General features: G+C 36.2%; 1 protein-coding gene across 2 annotated transcripts; it reads right to left on the reverse strand.

The window, feature by feature from the left end:
* Positions 1-656: 656 nt before the first annotated feature.
* On the reverse strand, positions 657-17,302 carry LOC131408834 (olfactory receptor 5P76-like). 2 transcript variants are annotated; one of them, XM_058545894.1, is made up of 2 exons: positions 17,163-17,302; positions 657-1,461 (listed from the first exon to the last, which is right to left on the reverse strand). In XM_058545894.1, the coding sequence occupies exons 1-2, from the start codon at positions 17,300-17,302 to the stop codon at positions 657-659; spliced, it is 945 nt and encodes a 314-aa protein (XP_058401877.1). The 2 variants fall into 2 exon arrangements, with proteins under 2 accessions (XP_058401877.1, XP_058401876.1); XM_058545893.1 differs by lacking the exon at positions 17,163-17,302 and having other exon boundaries at positions 657-1,601.
* Between the last annotated feature and the right edge of the window lie 5,196 nt (positions 17,303-22,498).

The raw sequence follows: 22,498 nt of genomic DNA on the forward strand, positions 1-22,498 counted from the left end.
GGGAACTCTGCTCATTCCCACAGAGAAGTCACCTGTTTTGATCTGACAGAAGAATTCACAGGTTGTTCAGGGGCATCTCATCCTGTTCTTTGTGGGGCCCCTTTTAACTAGGCTAGAGCCAGATACCAGGAACATTGCTCAGAATTTATGGGTTCAAAAAGCCTATCGTCAGCAGATGACCTTCCTGCAAGAACAATGCCTCCAGTCATTTTACTGTCTGGTTCCATTTGGTCATTTCCTCTCAGAATGTACTCAGTCATAACTGTAATTATCATGCTCACTTCAGGATAAGCTGCTATTGAAAATGGACAGTCTTAAAGGTTTGGATATACAATAACCTTAACTTACAGCAGAGAACAACTTTTAAAAAGATATGAATAAAATTTTAAAATGATTTTCAGCAGATTAAGTATATTTTCATGTGAGCCATTTTGAAACTAATTATAAATTTAGTTTAATTTTATAAAATGTAAGTAACTATGGGGCTCTGACTTACAATTTGATATCAGAAAATCCACCCCATACCTTTACTAAAAGCTTCCACACTGGCTAATGACATACGGACATAAATGTTTTGACCACAGGCACTCTTTGTTCATTTATTATAATATTTATGGTATATTATTATCTCAAATTCTACAAAATAATAGGCTTCACTAAGAGAACATTTTTCTAGCAAGCTCTCTCTTCAGAGCCCCCTTAATCTCATTGTTCCTGAGACTGTAGATGAGGGGGTTCAACATGGGGATCACCACCATGTAGAACACAGACACCACCTTGTTCTGGTCAGTTGAGTAGCTGGACTTGGGCATCACATAAATGAATGTGATGGTCCCATAGAACAGAGTGACCGCTGTGAGGTGCGAGGCACAGGTGGAGAAGGCCTTGTGGCGCCCCTCAGTGGAGCACATCTTCAGGATGGTGATGAGGATGTAGATGTAGGAGACGGCTATGACAAACACAGTGACCACAAGGATGGAGCCAGAGGTAAAAGAGAGGACAACTGTGGGGATATTGACATCAGAACAGGAGAGTTCAACTAAAGGAGCAAAATCACAGAAAAAATGATTGACTCGATTTGGTCCACAGAAGAGGAAAGAATAGAAGCAAATAGTAAAAGAGCAAGCATTGAGAAAACCACCTATGTAAGCCACGATGAGTAACTGGACACAGACTTGTGTAGACATTTTGGTGGAATAAAGCAGTGGGCTGCAGATAGCCATAAAGCGATCATATGCCATGACAGCTAGAAGGAAGCACTCCACTGTCCCAAAGAAAGCAGCAGAACCCATCTGAACAGCACATCCCAAATAGGAGATGGTATTCCTCTCCACCAGGAAGTTTACAAGCACATTGGGTGTGACGGAAGATGAATAACCTATGTCAGCAAAAGCCAAGTGGCTCAGAAAAAAATACGTAGGATGATGGAGCTGAGAAGAGATTCTGATAAGAATGATTGTGCTGAGATTGCCAGATATGGTCACCAGGTAGATACACAGGATGACCATGAAGAGAATGACTCGAAGGATCGGGTCGTCAGTTAAGCCCAATAAAATGAACTCTGTCACTTCAGTGTGGTTCCCCTCCACCAGGACATCCATGATACAGCATAGCTGCTACCAAAATGAGCCTGTGATGAAAGACTACATTAAATAAATTATAAATTTGATTGTTTCATTTTTGTTAACACATAGAGCTTATAAACAAATAAATTATTCGGTTTAGTTTAGAATGCTTTTTTTGGCGTTAGTTTAAAAAATTTATGTTTTTTATTTTACTTACATTTTTAGAGAAAAAAGTTTATACTTTTATGTATAATGAATATTCTATATTGTATAAATTTTCAGCAAAAGCACTAGAAAATCTGTTTGAAATAATGTGTACGTTTTTTTCTCTATATTACATTCCTATAAAATGTATTTAAAGTGGTTTTAAAGCTAAAGATTAAAAACATAAGACTTATGAGAATAACAAAAAGGAATGCTAAGTATAACAAGAAGAAAAAAATGCATAAATATAGGATTATGTAATGGAGACAATAATAGCTAACATTTATTTAATGCTTAATAAATGGAGGACGCAATGTTAAGAATTTTATATATTGGGTCTATTTAATTTATATGAAATAATACTCAGTGTTTTATTTTATTTATAGACTGGAAATCTGATTTATAAAATGTTAAATAATTTGCCTAAGTTTACATAGCAAGTGGTGAAATCACAAGCAGTTTGAATCCAGTCAATTTCTTTAGTAACTATGCTATAAGTGAAATTAAATAGTACTTATGATGAAGTCAATTCTCATGGAAATGGGAGGATAACAAATTACCGTGTCTACTTTGTGACAGCTGATGTTTAAAAGAGTTTCCTTGTTAACCACAAAGTTTACAATTTCTGTCAGTAAATCAAGACCATTTTTAAAAGGAGAAATACAATTTTAGTTGTATATGATTAATATCTAGGACATAAGTAAACTACATTTATTCAAACAAATCAAATCATTTTCTAATGTAACAAAGTTTTGTAATTGGAATATTACAGAATGAAATAATATTGGTTTCAACATAACATAGAGCTGAATAAAGTTCCTGTCTAAAAAGTTAAGTTTACCCAGGTTGACCCAGCGAGTGGCCAGGTTGAACCTCATCTCCAAGTTTTCTGACTTTATATTCTCGACTTTGTCCAAAGTATCTGGTTGCCTGTAAGCTAAAGTATTCAGAACAATAAACAAAAGAAGTCTTTCTACAAGATGTTTACTAACAGTAAGTCCCCAAAGCATCTCAAAGCTAGTCAATTTATTACCATTAAGGCTGAGTGCCAAGTAATAGATAGTGTGAAAGACCATGTGAGTTTCTGGTCTTATGGGTGTAAAAATGAGGAATCCTCGTATCTTGAATTATGCTTCTTTATACACACTAAATAAACTGTAGAAACTCAGGCTAATTTAGCTAGGGTTACTTGCTAGCTGACCCTGGATTACATTTGTCCTGTTTCTCAACTATGACTGTGAGTACAGATACAACTTTAGAGAATAAAGTCTTCTCAAATGGTAAATGAAAATCAACACATCAGATTAACTCACAAAAGCCAAAACTCACCTCTTGAAATAAGAATTCATTCATCTTACAGCAATAAATTCAAAGTCATTGTTGTTATATAGCAGCTATGCTATCTTATTATTGTTTGCCTTTGAGGATAAATCTCTGAAGATTCTAGAGATTCAAATGTGCATTCAAAATCACCAGCGATCTTTACACATTCTCAAGTGAATATTGAGCAGTTCACTTCACACAAACATAACTAATTTTTAAGGGTTCTGTCAATTCTCAAGTGATCAGTTTTTTTCTTTTTGTCTAAGTGTTGGTGACTTTCATGTGATAATTATTGGGAGTATAGTACAATATAACATCTCATAGCTAGATATTGGTTCTAAGTTTACTTTGATATTTCAGGTTAAGGAATACTAAAGTTCACATATAAAAGAGTAACCTTAGCTTCTTTCACTCTACATGTGTTCATTTCATAAGTGTTTTATGTGATATATGTAAGCACTCAATTAGGTGTCTTAGGGAATGGGATATAATGCCATGTAAAGTTGAATTTTAAATAACACAATTATTTAAGACATATATACATGTATATTTTCAAGTTGTATGGATAGAGAACTGGGAAGTCAAAAGTAGTTTGGATGACTTTCTGATCAGGCTTACTCTACATGCCTCAAAGGGTTGATGACTGGCTAGTGGCTTATTTGACCAGATAGATGATGGTGGACAGAGTTATCTTCAACCTGAAGACAATCTAATTCTCTTGCTAATTCTAATTATAGAAAGTCCTGTCTCATTCTTCTGATGCTCTCCTGGGTGGATTTTCCACTAATAATACCAACGAACTTTCATTCGGGCCTAACACTTTGCCAAGCGCTGCACTTAACACTTGACTGACATTTTCTCATTTAATCCTCACAGCAATTGGGTGAGCTAAGTATTCTTATTATCCTAGTTTCACATAGAGGGAATGGAGGCTTAGTTAGAGATACTTGTCAAAATGTGCTCAACTGGTTAAATTAAATCCAGGTTTAAAATTCATTTCAGGCTGAATCCTAGAATGTGTACTCCTCACTACTGCTATTGTCTAGTCAACTTGAAGACGTAAGTGTTAAGGGATGACCACTGGTTCTCAACTAGTCCCTGATTCACAGTTTCCTCTCCCTACCTTCAACACTCTGCCTAATTCCCTAAGACTGATTGGGCCTACAGTCTGGCCCTGAGCACCAGGCCAGTATTCAGGATTCTAATTTCCTCTCATGTGTTCACCAATGACCATCTCCTGTTGATTTTATCTCCAAATTCCTATCAAATATGTCTACTTCTCTCCATCTCAGCAATGCAATAGCTGTCCTAATTGATTTTCCTATATGCATGGTTGACTGTCCACACAACAGCCAGACTGAGTTATTTATTAAAAGAATTTCATATTCATTTTTGTCATTTTTAGCACTATCAAAGAATATCACGCATTTGGTTAAAATGGCTCATATGAGAAAACAACAGTCCATTGCTCCATCCTTTACAGATCTAAAGTCTGACTTCTTGCAGGTAACCACATTTGACTCTTTAAACTATTTCATGATTGAGACACCTCAGTATCCGTAAAATAATATGCTTTACTCAAGAAAACTGGGGTTTCTGCTATTTTTCCTTTTTATTTGAGTTGAACATAATTAATACAAGAAGAAAACCAGTGGTTTTTCCAACTCTGAGAGGATTACTGATATTTTTCTTGAATTTCTTATAACAAGGTCAGAACAGAATATCAATGGGTTAAATATCAAGAAAGAGAATAAATTTTAATTCAGTATTCTATTGCAAATATAATATAAAAATTAAGCATCTCTAATTTCTCACAATTAACAAACAATGGAATGTGGTGGTATCAAGTTAGAAAGATATACTGCGTTAAACAAGTAGAGCTCAAGTGGAATCTCACGTGCAAGTTTATTACAAATAAGCTACTCAATTTTATTCTACGAAAGTAGAGAATAAACATAAACCTTACCCTCCAAAAAACATGATTTTAGTTTCTTTAAATAATGATCATATATATTTTCCAACATTTTATTCATACCTATAAAACAAGATGTAATGGCTAGCTCAGTTCATCCTCATCTCAGTCTATGTTACTTAAAAATTCAGTTTCTTAATCTTTCAAGTTTCCAGCTGTTAATTTAAGTCCTCTGGTTGTAATTTAATTTTAATCAAGGCTGAATTAAATACCTTGGAGCTTAAAATTTGGATTTCTATAGCTTATACCATTCTTTATTGATTCAGAATTTTTATATGTTCACCTATTGACATTCTGCACTCCTCCACCATTCACATTAACGCACACACACACACTCGTGTATCTTCCACTACTTCCGTTCTTTCAGTATAATTATATTTTGATTTTGTGTTTTGTTAAACGTTGAAATTTTATGTAATATACATTTTACATTTAATTATTGTACTTTAATTATTGAAAATATCTTATGACCACCTATTTTATGAGGACATTGATATCTATATACCTATGATAATTCTTCAAATACTAACCTATATATTAAATGAAATACCAGTGAAAATACAGTAGGACTTTTGCAGACTTGATACACAAAATCTAAAATTTATATAGATATGAATACTGTCTAGAATAAGAAAAACAATTTTAGAAAGGAAGAACAAAGTTGAAGTATTTGCAATACATGATTTCAAGACTTGGCCTAAACCTGCCATAATCAAGACAGTGTTATACTGGTGAAATGAAAGACATACAGCTCAAAGGAGCACAAAAGATAGTCCAAAAATAGACACAAATATATAGTATATTGTCACTTGATTTTAGAAAAATGTTAAAGACAATTCAATGAGGAAAGAAAGTGTTTTCAACAAATGTTACTGGAACAATTGCATATCCACATGGAAAAAAATAATACCAATTTTACTTACACCATATATGAAAATTAAATCAAAATGTATCATAGCATAAATGCAAAAGATAGAACAATAAAATTTCTAGAGGTAAATATAGGAGAAAATTGTTGCATTTTGGGATAGGCAAAGATTTCTCAAACATTACACAAAAACTACAAACCAAAAAAGTAAAAAATAAAAGGATATACTGATTGTTGTGAACTGAATGTTTGGGTACCCCCAAAATTTGTATGTGGAACTCCTAATCCCCAAGGTGACAGTATTTGGAGTATATGGGGCTTTGGGAGGTAATTAGGGTTAAATGAGGTCATGAGGATGGAGACTCTGGTCTGACAGGATTAGTGCCCTTATGGGAAGACACACCGGAGAGCTCATTCTCTCTCTCTGGATGCATGCATGAGGAAAGGTCATATTTCCCAGAAATTATACACCATATCTCCTAGCAATTACACTCCTAAGCATTTACCTAAGACAAACGGACATACATATCTACAGAGAAATGTCTTATATGTTGCCAGAGGTAGAGGGTGGGTGGAAAGGGTGAATGTGGTCAAAAGGTACAAACTTCCACTATATTATGAATAAGTCATGGGGATGTAATGTACAGCATGGTGACTATAGGTAATAAAACTGTACTGTATATTTGTAAGTTAACATAGTAAATCTTAAATGTTCTCATCACATGAGAAAGAAAAAGAAAAAGAAATGACTCCTATGTTCATAGCAGCTCCATTCACAATAGCCCAATACTGGAAACAACCCCAAAGACCACCAACTGGCAAGTGGATAAAAAACTGGTATATTTAAATAATTAATGCTACTCAGCAATAGAAAGAAAAAAAAACAGCAGATACATTATGAAGGAATCTCAAAATAATTATGCTGAGAGAAAGAAGTCAGATGAAATTGTGTGCATACACTGTATCATTCTCATTTTATAAAATTACAAAAAAGCAGACTGATCTGTATTGTCCGAAAGGAAATCACTAGTTGCCTGGGGCCAGGGACAGAGAGAAGAAGGATTGCAAAGGGGCAGAAGGAATCAATGGGAAGGCAAAGGAATCACTGCTTGATTGTGGTTGTGGTTTCATAACTGTATACAATAGGCAAATCTACACTTTAAATGGATGTGTTTATTTTACTTCAGAAAAGGTTAAAAAACAAAACAAAACAAAACAAAACCCTGCATAGCCATGTCAGCAACACATCAGAGTCGGAAGCACAGATCCTCTTTACCACTCCCCCCCAGCCCCGCCCCAAACACACCAATTCGACACATCAATTCGGCAACACTTCATAGACAAATTACTTTTGTTAGAAATTAGAAACTAATTGAAAGGCTCCTGCTTCCTGGGAAAACGAAAAACCAGATTCACCAGAAGCTGGTAGGGAGATTCGGGACAACCTGTCATCAGAGGTGCTGCCCCTGACACAGCGCCATAGGATCAGGAAGGGACCCCCTAGCGCCCAGTCTCACTCAGAGAAGGGAGGGAGTTGTTTCGGGCACACAGCACCCCAATTTTCTGAGGGGTCTCCCCAGAGGCCTGGCTTCTGTCTTGCCAGTCTTGGCACTCTGATAGGTCAGTCACAGTCTAGCCATTGGGGGCAGAAACAAGACAGCGGCTTGGATTGGTAGACACCATTGATTCTTCCGCCTGCCCGGTACAGAGCAGAAAGGACAAAATATCCCAGCTTGCAGCTTCCCATTGGAGAAGAAAAGAGTTGATTCGTGAGCCCAGTGCCCCAACTTCTCCAGAGCTTCCCAAAGAGCTAACATCTGTCTCCCAAAGTCTTGAAGCTCTGACAGATCCTGTACAGCCTAGCTGCCCAGAAGAGAATGAAGGCGGCAGCTTGGGCTGGTGGATACCCTCCTCACCTCCCCCAGCACAGAGCAAGCAGACAATACCCACAGCTGTCTGATTCCCCCTTGGGAGATAGAGTTGGTAGAGGCTTCTGGAATCTCTGGCCAGGTTGATTGCTGGTGTAGGGAGGTCAAGAAATTTTGGGGTTATTGTCCACATGGTTATAGTGGGTGTGAAGTGGACTATCAATGTGGTTTTGAATTTCATTTCTACGATGTCTAATGACATAAGCATCTTTTCATACACTTACTGGTCATCTGTATACATAATTTGGAAAAAGTCTATTTGAGTCTTTTGCCCATCTTTTACTTGGGTTATTTGTATTGAATTGTCAGTGCTCTTTATAATTCTAGATACAATCCCTTAATCAGATATATGATATGCAAATATTTTTTCCCATCCCGTGCGTTGTTGCTTCACTTTCTTGATAGTTTCTTTTGATGCACAAAAATTTTAAGTTTAATAAAGTCTAATTTATCCCTTTTTCTTTTGTTGCTCTTGCTTTCGATGTCATAACTAAGTATCCATTACTAAATCCGAGATCATGAAGACATCCCTATGCTTTCTTCTAAGAGCTTTATAGTATTAGCTCTTACATTTAGGACTTTGATCCATGTGAATTAATTTTTGCATATGGTATGAGGTAAGAGTTCAAACTTACTCTTTTACATGTGGATATCCAATTGACCCAGCACCATTTATTGAGAGCACTGTTCTTTACTCATTGAATGTTCTTGGCATCTTTGTTGAAAATCTGTTGCTCATAAACACATGGATTTGTTTTGAACTCTCAATTATATTCCATTGTTCTATCTGTCTATCATTATGCCAGTACACACTGTCTTGATTACTGTTGCTTTGTAGTAACTGTTGAAATTGGGAAGTTTGACTGCTCCTACTTTATTCTTGTTTCCCAAGATTGTTTTGACTATTCTGCGTCTCTTGCATTTCAATATAAATTTTAAAATCGTCTTGTCAGTTTCTACAAAGAAGTGAGCGGGGATTCTGATGGCGATTGTATTAAATATGTAGGTCTATTTGGGAAATAGTACCACCTAAATTTTATGGATCCATGAACATGGGAGTTTTTTCTTTTAAGTTTTCTTTCCTTTCTTTCAGCAATGTTTGTAATTTTCAGAGTATAAGTTTTGCACTTCTTTTGTTAAATTTATTCCCAAATATTTTACTCTTTTTGGTGCTATGGTAAACGAAATTGTTTTCTTAATTTCATTTTTGGAATGTTTATGGGTAGTGCAAAGAAATACAATTTATTTTTATATTTATCTTGTATCCTACAAACTTGCTGAACTCGTTTATTAGTTCTTATAGTTTTTCATGTATTTCTATATTTTCCTATATGTATTTATTTTTTACATACAACATCATGTTGTCTGCAAGTAGAGGTAGTTGTACTTCTTCCTTACCAATATGGATGACTTTTATTTCATTTTCTCCCTAATGCCCTGGGTAGAACTTTGAGAACAATGTTGAATACAAATGGCAAGAGCAGACATCCTTTCTTTATTCCTGATATTAAGGGGAAAGCATCCAGTCTTTGGCCATTAAGTATGATGCTAGCTATGGGTCTTTCATAGATGCCTTTTATTAGGCTCAAGAAGTTCCTTTCTATTAATAGTTTGTTGAGTGATTTTAGCATGAGTGGTGTTGAATTTTGTGGAATGCTTTTTCTACCTATATTAAGATGATCATATGGTTTTTATTACTACATATATATATGTGTGTGTGTATATATATATATATATATGTGGTGTGTGTGTGTATATATAATCAACGTAATTAATTGCCAGATGTTAAACCAACCTTGTTTTCCTGGAATAAATCCTGTTTAGTCATGTACATAATTCATTTTGCAGGTTGCTGCAATCACTTTGCTGGTATTATGTTGAGGATTTTTGCATACATACTCATATGGGTAATTTCCTTCTTTCTGATATCTTTGCATGGTTTTAGTGTCAGGGTAATAATGGCCTCATAGAATGAGTTGGGAAGTGTTCCATTCCCTCTGACTTCTTAGAAGAGTTTGTGAGTAATAGGTATTAACTCTTTAAGAGTTTAGTAGAATTCAGCAGTGAAGCCATTTGTGCTTGGGCTTTTCTCTATGGGTAGTTTTTTTTTTTTTTTAAGATTACTAATTCAGTCTCGTTACTTGTTTTAAGTTGATCCACACTGTCTATTTCTTCTTGAGTCAGTTTTGGTATCTTGCGACTTCCTAAGAATTTGTCCATTTCATCTAAGTTATCTAATCAATTGGCATACGATTTTTCAGTCTTCTTTTCTAATCTTTTTATTTCAGTAGGATGGTATTAATGTCATCTCTTTCATTTCTGATTCTAGCTCTTTGAGTCTTTTCTCTCTCTTTTTCTTAAGACTTTATTTTTTTAGAGCAGGTTTAGTTTTCAGAAAAATTGGGAGGAAGTTACAGAGATTTCCCATGTACTCTCTGGCACTACGCATGCATAGACTCCAACACTATCAACATCCCCCACCAGAGTGGTACATTTGCTACAAATAGTGAACCTACATTGAGACATCATGATCACCTGAAGTCCATAGTTTACATTAAGGTTCACAGTGGTGTTGTACATTCTATTGGTTTGGACAAATGTATAATGACATATAGCCATCATTATAGTATCATAAAGAGTATTTTTAGTGCCTTAAAAATCTTCTGTGCTCCACCTATTCATCCCCAACCCCACTCCTAATATCCACAGATCTTTTTACTGTCTCCATAGTTTTACCTTTCTTCTCTTTTTTTTTCTTGGTCTATTTAGCTAAAGGCTTATCAGTTTTGTTGATCTTTTCAAAGAACCAGCTTTTGGTTTCAATGACTTTCCTTATTGTTTTTTTATTCTCTATGTCATTAATTTCAACCCTAATCCAGATTTATTATTAATACTCACAAACTGGAAACATTTCAGGTTTTCTTTCTTAGAAGTATAGTTAAGCAAACTGTTATATTCACACAATGAAATACTATTAAGTAATAAAGGGAAATAAACCATTGACATACTCAACAATATAAATACATTTTAAAAACATTGAGCTTACTAAAAGAAACCTTACAAAAACAAAGAACATACTATATGATTCTACTTACATGAAATTTTGGAAACTGAAAAACTAAGTCATGGTGAAAAAATAATTAGAGCAATGGATGCCTTTATGGTGGGAGCTAGCACTGACTAAGGATGGGTATGGGGGAAGTTCCTGGGATGATGATTATATTCTAGATGATGAGAGGTGATTGAGTTACACAAGTTAATGTATTTATCAATACATAATGATCGAACACAAGATTTGAGAATTTCAGTTTATGTAAATTTTCAGAAAATTACATAGAATAAAACACTTAAGAGTATTGAACTCTAGTTATTGATACATGTACAGAAGTATTTATGAAGTATACTGATATCTGCAATTTCCTTTGATGTGATCATAAAATAAGATAGAGTAATGGATGGATAACATACAAAGAGATATGTGATAAAGCAAATACAGAAAAATCTTAATGAGTGGCATGATGTATTTTCCAAAAATGACAACAGCAATAATTACAATCCCACACACTCTTCTAGGACTTTGTCTCTGTCCCATCAAAAGATGAAATCTATTTCCCTCTCCTAGAACCTGAGCACTGCTTTAAGGTGGCCTGAACAAAAGAATGCAGTGCAAGTTAGGTAAGGCATTGCATTAGTTAGTCTTCTCCAGAGAAACAGAACCAATAGGTTATATAGAAATGCATATAAGAGGAGATTTATTATAGGAATTGGCTTACATGATTTTGGAGTATGGGAAGTCCCACCATCTATTGTCTACAAGCTGGAGAACCAGAAAAGCCAGTGGTATAATTCAGTCCAAGTCTGAAGGCATGAGAACCAAAGGAGCCAGTGATGTAACTCTCATTAATCTGAGGCGAAAGGCCTGAGAAACAGAGGGGCTGGTGGCATAAGTCCCTGAGTCTGAAGTCCCATGAACAGAGCTTCTGATGTCTGAGAACATGAGAAGATGGACCTCCAAGTTAAAAAAAAGAGAGAGAATTCCCCCTTCCTCAGCCTTTGTGTTCTATTCGGGCCCTGAATGAATTGGATGATGCTCACCCACGTTGGTGAGAGCAGATCTTCTTTACTCAGTCTATTGATTCAAATTCTAATCTTTTCCTGAAACACCCTCATAGACACAACCAGAAATCATGCTTTACCAGCTAGCTGGGCATCTGTTAGTCCAGTCAAGTTGACAAATAAAATTCCCCATCAAGGGCATGAAAGTTGATATGGCATCCACTTGGTTCTCGTAGAATGCTAACCTATGGAACCCAGTCACTATGCCCACACTGAAAGGCTAAATACCCATTTAAGATCTCAGACGACAGACAGCATCAATGACCAGACATGAAAGTGAACAAGATATTCAATATCTCTGTTAACCCTACTGAGACTTGTCTATATGAATATATTTGTTTAAAGCCACTAAGATTTGGAGTAATTCATTATACAATTGTAGATACTCAGAGTAATCTAGGTAGTGGACATACAGATGTTCACAGTATAATTGTTTCAGCAGGATTTTATGTTTTTAGTATTTCACAATGAAATATTAGAAAAAAAATTTAAGTGACAGAGCAGTACTTGGGAATTTCAGTTACAATGAATTTTCCTGTTCAGGAAGGACTTCCACAGAAGAGTTACTTCATGAGAAAGCAGTCACACAATCATTTTGTGTGTCCATTTTCTTTTCTACGTTTTTTTCTGACTGATTGCCTGGGCAACAGCTTCATATAATAGCCCTCTCCCTCGCTCTGTATGTAGGACAGAAGACCTGTGGGATGTGGCAAATTTTCAGAACTATAAAATGGATGGTATTGAGTAGGAAGTAAAATATACCTGAGGGAATCAACCACATTACAAAATGTATTTAAACAAGTTGAACTTGAATTACTAGATTTTATTTTTCAGATAAACAAACATCACTGAATAATCACAATGCCATGTCAGAACAAAAACAATGCTTTGTTAACACCACAATGAATTGTACTAGGTCCACAGAGGACAGTCCTCTTGGTATATAATGGAAGGGAAAAAACTCCAAGTAGTGTCAAGGGATAACGGCCTCAGGTGTTCACAAAACTCTCATTGGAATGTACATGGAACTCAGTTTCAGCCATAAGGAATAGAGAAGACTCTACTGTATTGTTCTAAGAGACTTTGTAATTTCAGACATAGAGTAAACTCAACACAGGCATTGAAAGGACAATGTGCCTTAAAAACATCCCTAAATGACTTTATAGAAAGAACTATAGAAAACTGTACATGAGCTGTGAGTTCCTCATAAATCTTATTTTTTTCTTCTTTTTAAGAGGTTGGAAGTGATTCTTCTTTGGCATAAAGTGGTAATTTTATTTTATATTTCTATTTACATGAACATTGTGCTCTACCCACTAATAACCAACTAGCATTGGGGCTAACAGAGAGGAGGTACTGAAAATACTAAGGGTACAATTGGACAGACATAAATATTGTTGTTTTCCTATTCCTGGCATAGTTGGCACACAGAAAACAGCACTGAAAGGAGGCTAGCAAACTGAAAACCAAGAATAGGACTGCAAACTGCACACCAAGGATAAATGTGCCAACAGGGATGGACTTGGCATAGCCAACCAAGCAGAAGAGCAGGACAGTGTTAAACAGGCATCTTGTGAGCAGGCAGGTGTTGCTGAGCACCTGTAGGAAAAGTTGTCTATAAACCATGTGATGTTTTAGCAAATGGGAATGGACTAGCAGGTACTGAGCACTTTTATTATCTGATAAGTCTTATGCACAGCATCGTCACCCTGCAAGGTGGTGTATTTAGGGCCGTGTTACAGAGGAGAAAAATGGTTATCAGGGAGATTAAATTACTTGCAGAAATGTATGTAATACAAACAGAGCTTGGATTTGAACACAGCCTTCTCTAATTCTGCCCCATCCCATGTCACACTAAAAAATAGAGTCCAGTGTAATTCCAGATCTAATCTCAAGACTAGTTCAGTGATTTCGTTGTATCAAGAGAATGTAGCAGGAAAGAGTATGAAAAATTTATACATAATGCTCCTACATTTCTGTAGTTTCATGTGCAATTTAATTGTAAATTTCACTGTAAACAACTCGTAATTTGATTCTTTGTGTGTTTCCCTCCATGTTCCCTTTGGCCAGTCAGTGTGACCATTTGATTTCATAATTATGCAGTTGTGATTTACAAAAGCAATAAGGATTCCTTTGCTGGATCTAATACAGCCTCATAGAAAAAACTAAGGAAATAGTTTTCACATATATACAGGGAACCTGGAAAACCATTTACAATCAGAAGAAAACATGAATCTCTAGTTTATGTAAAATTTGTTAAATTTCTTATCAGAATTCACCCCTGTAACTCAGGAAAACTAACATTTGTACATTTGATGGAGTCCAAAAATCACATAGGCTTTCTTTGCTCTTTTTCATTCTTTTTAATTTGTTCTCCTCTGATTGAGATATTTCAAAGTTCCTATTCTCTAAATCACTTACTCTATCTACTATTTGCTTGCCTCTGTTATAGATGCTCTCTATTGCGTTTTTCGTTTCATTCACTAAATTCATCAGCTCCAGATTTGTGTTAGGTTCTTTTATATGATATATATCTCTTTGTTAAATTTCTTATTTTTTCATGTCTTTTTTTCCTGATTTCATTGAATTGTCTTTCTGTGTTTTCCTGTAGCTTGTTGAGTTTCCTCAAAACAGCTTTTTTGAATTCTTTATCAGTTAGATCACAATATTCTGTGCCATTGAGTTTGGTTTTTGGAGGATTATTTTTATCTTTTGGTGATGACATATTTCCTTGATTCTTCATGTTCCTTGTGGTTTTATGTTGCTGCCTTCACATTTGAAGTAGCAGACACCTCCTGTATCTTTACTACTTGCCTTCAGCTGGGATATACTCTTTGTTGTTTCTGTTATATCTGGGGTTTTCTTTGACCTTGTATGGACACACCTGCTCCACACTTTTTGCTCCCTCTTGAGACAGAATTCTTAAGTTTTTATGTTTTCTCTGGTTATTACAACTCACCAAGCTGGATGCTGAAAACCTCTCTTTTGTTTTCGAGAAGGTAGCACTACAGTTCAAGTTTGTGGTTTCTTCCTTGCCTACTGACCCTGTTCTGGTTTTCTGAGAGCACATCATTTACTAGAGCTTGCTCTCGTTGTACTCAGGAGAGCACACGAGAAGCTAGCTGCAGAATTGGGGTAGAAGTGGGTGTACCACATGGGGTATTGAGGGTGCCCACAGGCCCACTGATGGGATCCTCAGATGAGGTTCTCCCAGAGGCTCATGGGTGGACTTGCTACTGAAGTACTGAGCACAGTCAGCTCAACTGCATCCCTTTAATATTCGTATCTGCCTGTTTCCGGATCTCCTCCTGTCCCCCCAGTCATGGAGGTCCTGCTTAAGTAACTCTTTTTAAATGGGTTGGCAGCTAATTCAGCCCCAACCAGCAACACCTTGGGGAAGGGCTGGCACTGGCAAAGTTCCTCTTATAGTCTCCAATGCATCCAAACTCATACATTATTTTTGTTCTAAGAGCATGCTGTAGTCGCCCTCTGGAAGGCTGGACTTCTACAAAATCTCTCTCATCTGTGGGTTTCTGCCCAAGTCAGCACTCTCCAGGTTTTCCCTGATCACGGCTGAGAGGGGTTGAGGCAGGTTCACTGTCTCCTGCTGGTTTTGCAACCCATACTGAGGTCTTTCTGCCTATTACTAGATGCATGGGTGGGCGAGACTCCTCCCAGATCCCTTGGTATATGGTGCTGGGTCTCACAACTCCCCCTGAGGCACTTTTGTATGTGGATGGATGCCCACATAATTGTTTAAAAAGGGGACAAAAAGGAGGGACACCTCATACAGCCATGAAGCTGATGTCACTCTGGACTTAATACTTTGGGCAGTAGAATCATTGCTGATGATTAAATACAAAAATCACATAATATAACTTGTACTAAGATTAATCTGATACTTACATTTTTATTAAAGGAAAAAATCATCTTAAAAATACTATCCCTTTTTTATTAATAAAATATTCACATAGGAAAAAACAACTGGAAGAAGAAACACAAAGAGGTCTGTAATAATACAAAAAATTTTTAATTCTATAAATGAAACTAGGTCTGGTTTAGAGAGAGCATTTTCAGAATTGTTCCAGAAGTTCCAGTGAAATTATGTGCAAGAAATCTGAGAATGTCAGTATCAGAGGCAATAGAACTAGGAGGGAAAGAAATAGTTTAACATACATTATAGAAGTATGCAGCATACATTTGGCAAGATTGAAACAACCTAAAAAAGAAATCTTATTTCTTCATCTAGAGAGGAGCCAGGTCATGCCATTAGTCCCTAGTAGGCTCTCTTTTGGAGACTCTTGAATGTATTTTGTGTAACGTATTCCTGAAAGGGAAGAACCAGTAGCTAAATGGAGCTTTCCCATATCTTCTGAGTTGGTTTCACAGGGCTCACCTGCACAGGTACTGTGGGAGGAATCCTGTTGGTCAGGCTCAGATCAAAAGACAACAGAAGCTTCATAACTACCGACATCACTGATTTCAGTCCTTATATCATCTGTACAGCATGGACACCAACTCTAATATGATGAGATTTTGGATGGCAACACTACTCTTTATTTCCCATTCAAAATGCTTCAGATGCTTCCAGCCGTTAATTCCAAAGATGGCATTGGAACAGCACAGAACTTATTTGAAAAGATTTGTACTTATACATGTAAGAAATGGTGGGTGAGGTAAGGATAAAGCAAATTTTTTTTGCTAGATGTTCCTATCTTAGTGAATCCATATTTATTCTTTAAACTGAAAATTCTCTTGAGAATAACACAATGAAATTTGTAAGTCTAGAATACTATGAATGTACACTGAAATTTATTCCATTCATCTGCAGAAAAGGTCCTCATCATACAGTGTTTATTATTAAAATCAGATTGCTTTAGAACCACCAATGTGTACTAACCATCAGTTTTCTCATGGTCTCTTTAACCTCCTTGTTCCTCAGACTGTAGATGAGAGGGTTAAACATGGGGATCACCACATGTAGAACACAGACACCACTTTGTTTTGTTTAGTTGAATAGCTGGACTTGGGTGTCACATAAATGAATGTAATGGTCCCATAGGACAGAGTGACTGCTGTGAGGTAGGACAGGCAGGTAGAGAAGTCTTTGTGCTGCCCGTCAGTAGAGTGCATCTTTAGGACTGAGAAAAGAATGGAGACACAAGAGAGGGCTGCTTCTGATTCACCTGATTAGGCTGACATTGCCCATTAAAGTGACCAGATAGATTCCTAGAAACGCAATAAATAAAATGGCACAAACTGTAGTATCCTCTGTTAACTCCAAAAGAATGAACACTGTAACAGTTTTGTGGTTTCCAGTCCCCATCTATACTGGGAGTGGTGCCCACTGAAAGAAAAACAAGTGGATATAAGAATGGAAGAAAATATTATAATTCATATACTTATTTTTACAATGGGTATATAATAAAAATTACAAAAACATAGACACTTGAGCGCAAATTTGTTAGGAAATGCTTTTACACATCATACCTCACGTAAAACTTGATAGTATATATGTTCATTGACATAAGGCCAGGAATACTCAGAAAAAAATGTTTTAACTTAAGAAACTTAACTCATATTTGCATCACATTGTTAGTTTAGGAGTTCCTTGAACAATGGAGATCAGCTAAAATTTCAGAATAATATTTTTCCTTCAAATATTCAGTGTCAAGAAGATTGAACACTTGCATACATAAATACACACACACACCCCAGCAACACATGCATACATAAATACACACACACACACACACACACACACCAGCATCACAGATATATTCACAGCCAGCTACATGTCACGCTTTTACTCTTAACAAAAATGCTTGAATAATGGTATTGTGAATTAACCGAGCAATAGTATGCCATGTTATGAGCAGCATGTAATTAAGTGTCTGGACTTCAAAGTGCCAGCTTCTTTATCTTTATTCAGGACACAGCTAGGAACTTTATTAACTAGGCATGGACTCAAGACTGAAGGAAAGCTTAAAATTTTAAAGAAAATAGGTTCATATGACACAAATTCAGCGTTGTTATGAGTGACATTAGGGTATGGAAGCAAAGTGTTGTGCAAAAATGTATTGAAGATGTTAGCTCAGGGCTGGTCTTCCTCAGCAAAAAGAGGAGGATTGGCATGGATGTTAGCTCAGGGCTGATCTTCCTCACACACACACACACAAAAATGTATTGAGCTTTGGAGCCATGCAGGCCTGGGATCAGATTCTAGCTTTGCCACTGACTATCTGTGGAATCTTAGACAATTTACATCAACTCTTCAACCTTCATTACTTTATTTGTTAAAAAAATATATCTAATAGGATTCTTGGTTTGAATAAAATGATGTATGTGATAACACCAAGCCTGGCTCACAGAAGGAAGTGGATGTTCAAGAAGTGATTATTTCCTTAGAATAACCAAACCTTAAATTTTAATACAAAAATGAGAAACAAACATTTCTTTATCCATACAAAAGGAAAATTATTACCTGCAGATGTTTGTACCTCAACAATAAGAACAAATGCCCAAGAATTGTCACTGGAGAGCAAGGCTACATTTGTGAGATTTGGGGTCTTTTGGGATATAAGACCTTGAGTACATTGCTTGTTTGTGAAAATTCCGCTGAAAAACCACAAGATGGAGAAAGTTACATGTATACATGCTCATGTAAATATGTCCTGCCCACAAATACATTTTGTGTGTGTGCATTCGTTTTTTTAAATGAAAAATTTGAAGGATTGCTAAAATCGTTCCATCTGATTTGGGACTCACAAGAATAAACATAGTGTAGCACACAGATTTTCATTTTAAAATAGAAATCTTTCTGGAAAAAAATAAGAGCTTATGTTTTTTATATAGTTCTAGATGATAGCACCTTTTTTTAAATTAAATTTTGTATTTTGAGATAACTATAGATTCATATGCAGTTGTAAGAAATAATAATACAAAAATCCCTATACACTTTACTGACTTTCTCCAAATGGTACTATCTTACAAAACTATAGGACAATATCACAACTAGGATATTGAAAGTGATACAGTCAAGATACAGATCGCTCATGTGACCTGTTATAGCCACAGTGACTCCCCTCCCGTATCCAACCCCTCCTTATTTCTTGTAACACATGTTCTGTTCTCCATTTTGGTAGTTTTATCATTTCACGAATTATATCATTGTTATATCTCTCTCTGTCTCTAGCAATTTTCCTTGTGCTAAAGACTACACTATCTGACATTAAATTTGCCACTCCTCCTTTCTTTCAATTAATATTTACGTTCCATATTTTTCTCCATCTTTTAACTTTCAACGAATTTATATATTTGAAATGAATTTCTTATAAATAGCATAGGGGAGTTATGTTTTTTAATCCACTTTACTAAGGAGGGCACAGAAAGAAATAAGAAACATATCTTTGGAAACTGGAGAAAATGTAGTCTTTGTTATATAGTGAGTGGCAAGAGGCCTAGCTGAGTTGTGTCCCACAGTTATGTGGAAAGCAGAACTCGTAAGTGATGAACTTGGATATTTACCTGAGGAGATTTACAAGCAAAGTGCTGAAGGTGCAGCCTGATTTCTTCTTATTGGTTATAGCAAAATGTGAGAAGGCAAAGATAATTTAAGAAAGAACAGTTAAGCAAAAGGAACCAAGACTTGATGATTTGGGAAAATCTCAGTTTATCTAGATTGCAAAAGTTGCTAAAATTGTGATATTCACTGTTTGGAAAGTATGCACTAAGGAGAAATCCTAGGGTGTGGTAGGAAAATGCTTTGCCGGTGCTGAAGAGTTTAGGCATGTGACGCATGAATTCCTCAACCATCTCAGAAGTCAGAAATAGAGACGGGATTATCCAGGGAAGATTTGAGGACGACCCTCTTGTGTACTGCTGTCAATACCATAACACATATAGGAAAGCCAAAAGATTTTTTAGAATAATATGCCATTAGAAACCTGGCCACTTAGAAAGAGACAGAGACAGAACTAAATGAAAGCAAGTTGTGAGACTCTTAAAATTCTGTAGGCAGGAAGCAGGCTGATAAAAATACTCAGTTTAAATATGTGTTATCCTTCAAGAAATTGGAAGGCTGTCTTCAATGAAAGAAACTTTGGCCCAGAAACTGAAGCCTTGAGTCCAGGGTAAAGAGCTGTGGGCAAAGAGGCAACGAGTTGTGCTCACAGAGATCTGACCTACAGGACCACGGGGTGGAGCCATAGATGGTGCAGCATTGAGCCACAGAGGATTATTCCTAGGCTTTGAAATCTAGCGGATTTGTGGTGCTCGATTTCAAAGTTACTTGGGATTGGTGACACTTTGCTACCTTCCAACAAGTTAGAAAAACTATCCCTTACCTCATAGAACTTACGTTCTGGTATTCTAGCATTGGGAGACAGATAATAAATGACATAACTGAATGAAGTGAGCAAACAAATCAAGTTAAGGTTTGGGTAAGAGGATTTCAGGTAACTTTTACTCCCTTCAGATTCCTGAGAGTAATTTAAAAATCCATGAGTGGAAGGAGCCAATGAGGCTAGAGAAGAGTAAGTAAACAATAAAACGATTGTATATATCTGGTACTAGCAAGTGTCTGAGAAAAGGGTACTCTCATCTATTGTGGTAAAGTTATGGATTTGCTAGAAATTTGGGGGAAATATTCTGGAAAAATTTGTTAAAATTTTTAAAGCTATTCTTTAAATTCCACTTTGAGGAGTCTATTCTAGAGATATTAATAACCTGAGAATATAAATAGACATATAAAAATATGTTCATTACATTATTGTTCAGAGTAGAAATATTTCAAAGGGTCTAGTGTGCATTAATAAGGGAATGGTTCAAAAATTATGACGCCTTAATTCTATGGATTACTATGTAGCCATCAAAGCAATGAAATTGCTGTTTATGTCGAGCCTCTGAAACAAGTCCATGATATATACTTATATTTCCTTTCTAAAACCTCTAATGAATTTTTTCATAACTTCTTGTTAATATTTCATGACCTTCTGTGTTTGTTTAATGTGTGTAGTACTTTCTCCTGAATCGCTAAAGATATGCATTACATTTATTTTAATGTAGCATCGTGTTATGATAGCTTTACAAATTCTATTTCTTTGAGTTTATGTTCTGTTGTCTTTTGAATTTGTTGTCGCATTTGAGTGATTCTGAAATCCTAAAATATTTTGGGAGTATTTATTATAAGTACACCTTTAAAATAGAGATTTTATGCTCAACTGCCTACTGATTCTGTTTGTACAAAGGAGAGATACAAAGGTAGTGGTATCCTTCTCTGTTTTCAGTTAGAGGGAGAAGTGTGCAAGATGTTTAGCCAGGCACTGTACCTCAGCTTCTTGTCTTCTGGGCTTTACTGCCTTCCCTTGCCTCTTCCCAAAGAACTGTTCTTGTTTCGAGACATATACCTCAATCAGTGCTATCTCTCCCTTTGGAAGAAATATTAGGCTATAAATAAGAGTAAGCAAGCCTAGCTTCCCTCCCCAAGGACCATTACTTATACACTTGTTAGTTGTCTGGAGCCCCTCTAGCTTCTATCCCGTTTTATTTATTTATTTATTTTTTGGGTGATGAAGATTGGCCCTGACCTAACATCTACTGCCAATCTTGCTCTTTTTTGCATGAGGAAGATTGTTCCTGAGCTAACATCCATGCGAATCTTCCTCTATTTTGTATATCAGACATCACCACAGCATGGCTTGATGAGTGGTGAGTAGGTCTGCGCCTGGGATTCGAACCTGTGAACCCCAGGCTGCTGAAGCAGACTGCGTGAACTTAACCACTGTGCCATGGGGCCGGCTCCTATCCCCTTTTAACAGGAACATTCTTTGTATTTTAGCAAACCCTCTATATGATTCTGATGTACACTAAAATTTGAAAATGACTGCTTCAGTGTTCTCAACCTTGACTGAACACCAGAATCACTTGGAAAACTAATATATGCTCATATCTGAATCTCATCCCAAGGATTCTAATTTGATTGATTTGGAGAATGGCCTGGGGGTTGGGATTAATACAAGTTCCTCAAGTAATTTTATATGCAAGTAATGATGCAAATCACTGATTTTGCCATTTCAATTTACATAGCCAGAAAATCACTGTGTGCAGAGTCCCCCCTGGTCTGTCTCAGATGTTTAGTTAGTAGGAATTCCTCCTGAAGTTAAAGATCATTGACCAAAATTATCACTCCCCCAGGCTAATGGGATTCGTAAATCCATTTTCACCCTTTCATGACTATTTCAGAGGGAAAACTGTGAGAGAGTTCTGATATATGTGTTACTCACCTGCTATGATTATAGTCCAAAAGTCTGCAACTGATACTTGAGGTGGACTATGAAGAAATTTGATAGATGGGAAAAGTAGTTTTCTCTATTCATTAATTCATTTAACAGATATATATTAAACATTAACAGTGTCTCAGACTGTCTTCCAGGTAGTGGAAACAATATGGTGAACTAGACAAAGTTCCTCCCCCCATGGAGCTTATATTCTAGTGGGCAAGGCAGATAGTAAACTATAAACA

The sequence above is a fragment of the Diceros bicornis genome, chromosome 7 (assembly GCF_020826845.1).
Source record: "Diceros bicornis minor isolate mBicDic1 chromosome 7, mDicBic1.mat.cur, whole genome shotgun sequence".
In the NCBI taxonomy this organism is placed as follows: domain Eukaryota; kingdom Metazoa; phylum Chordata; class Mammalia; order Perissodactyla; family Rhinocerotidae; genus Diceros; species Diceros bicornis.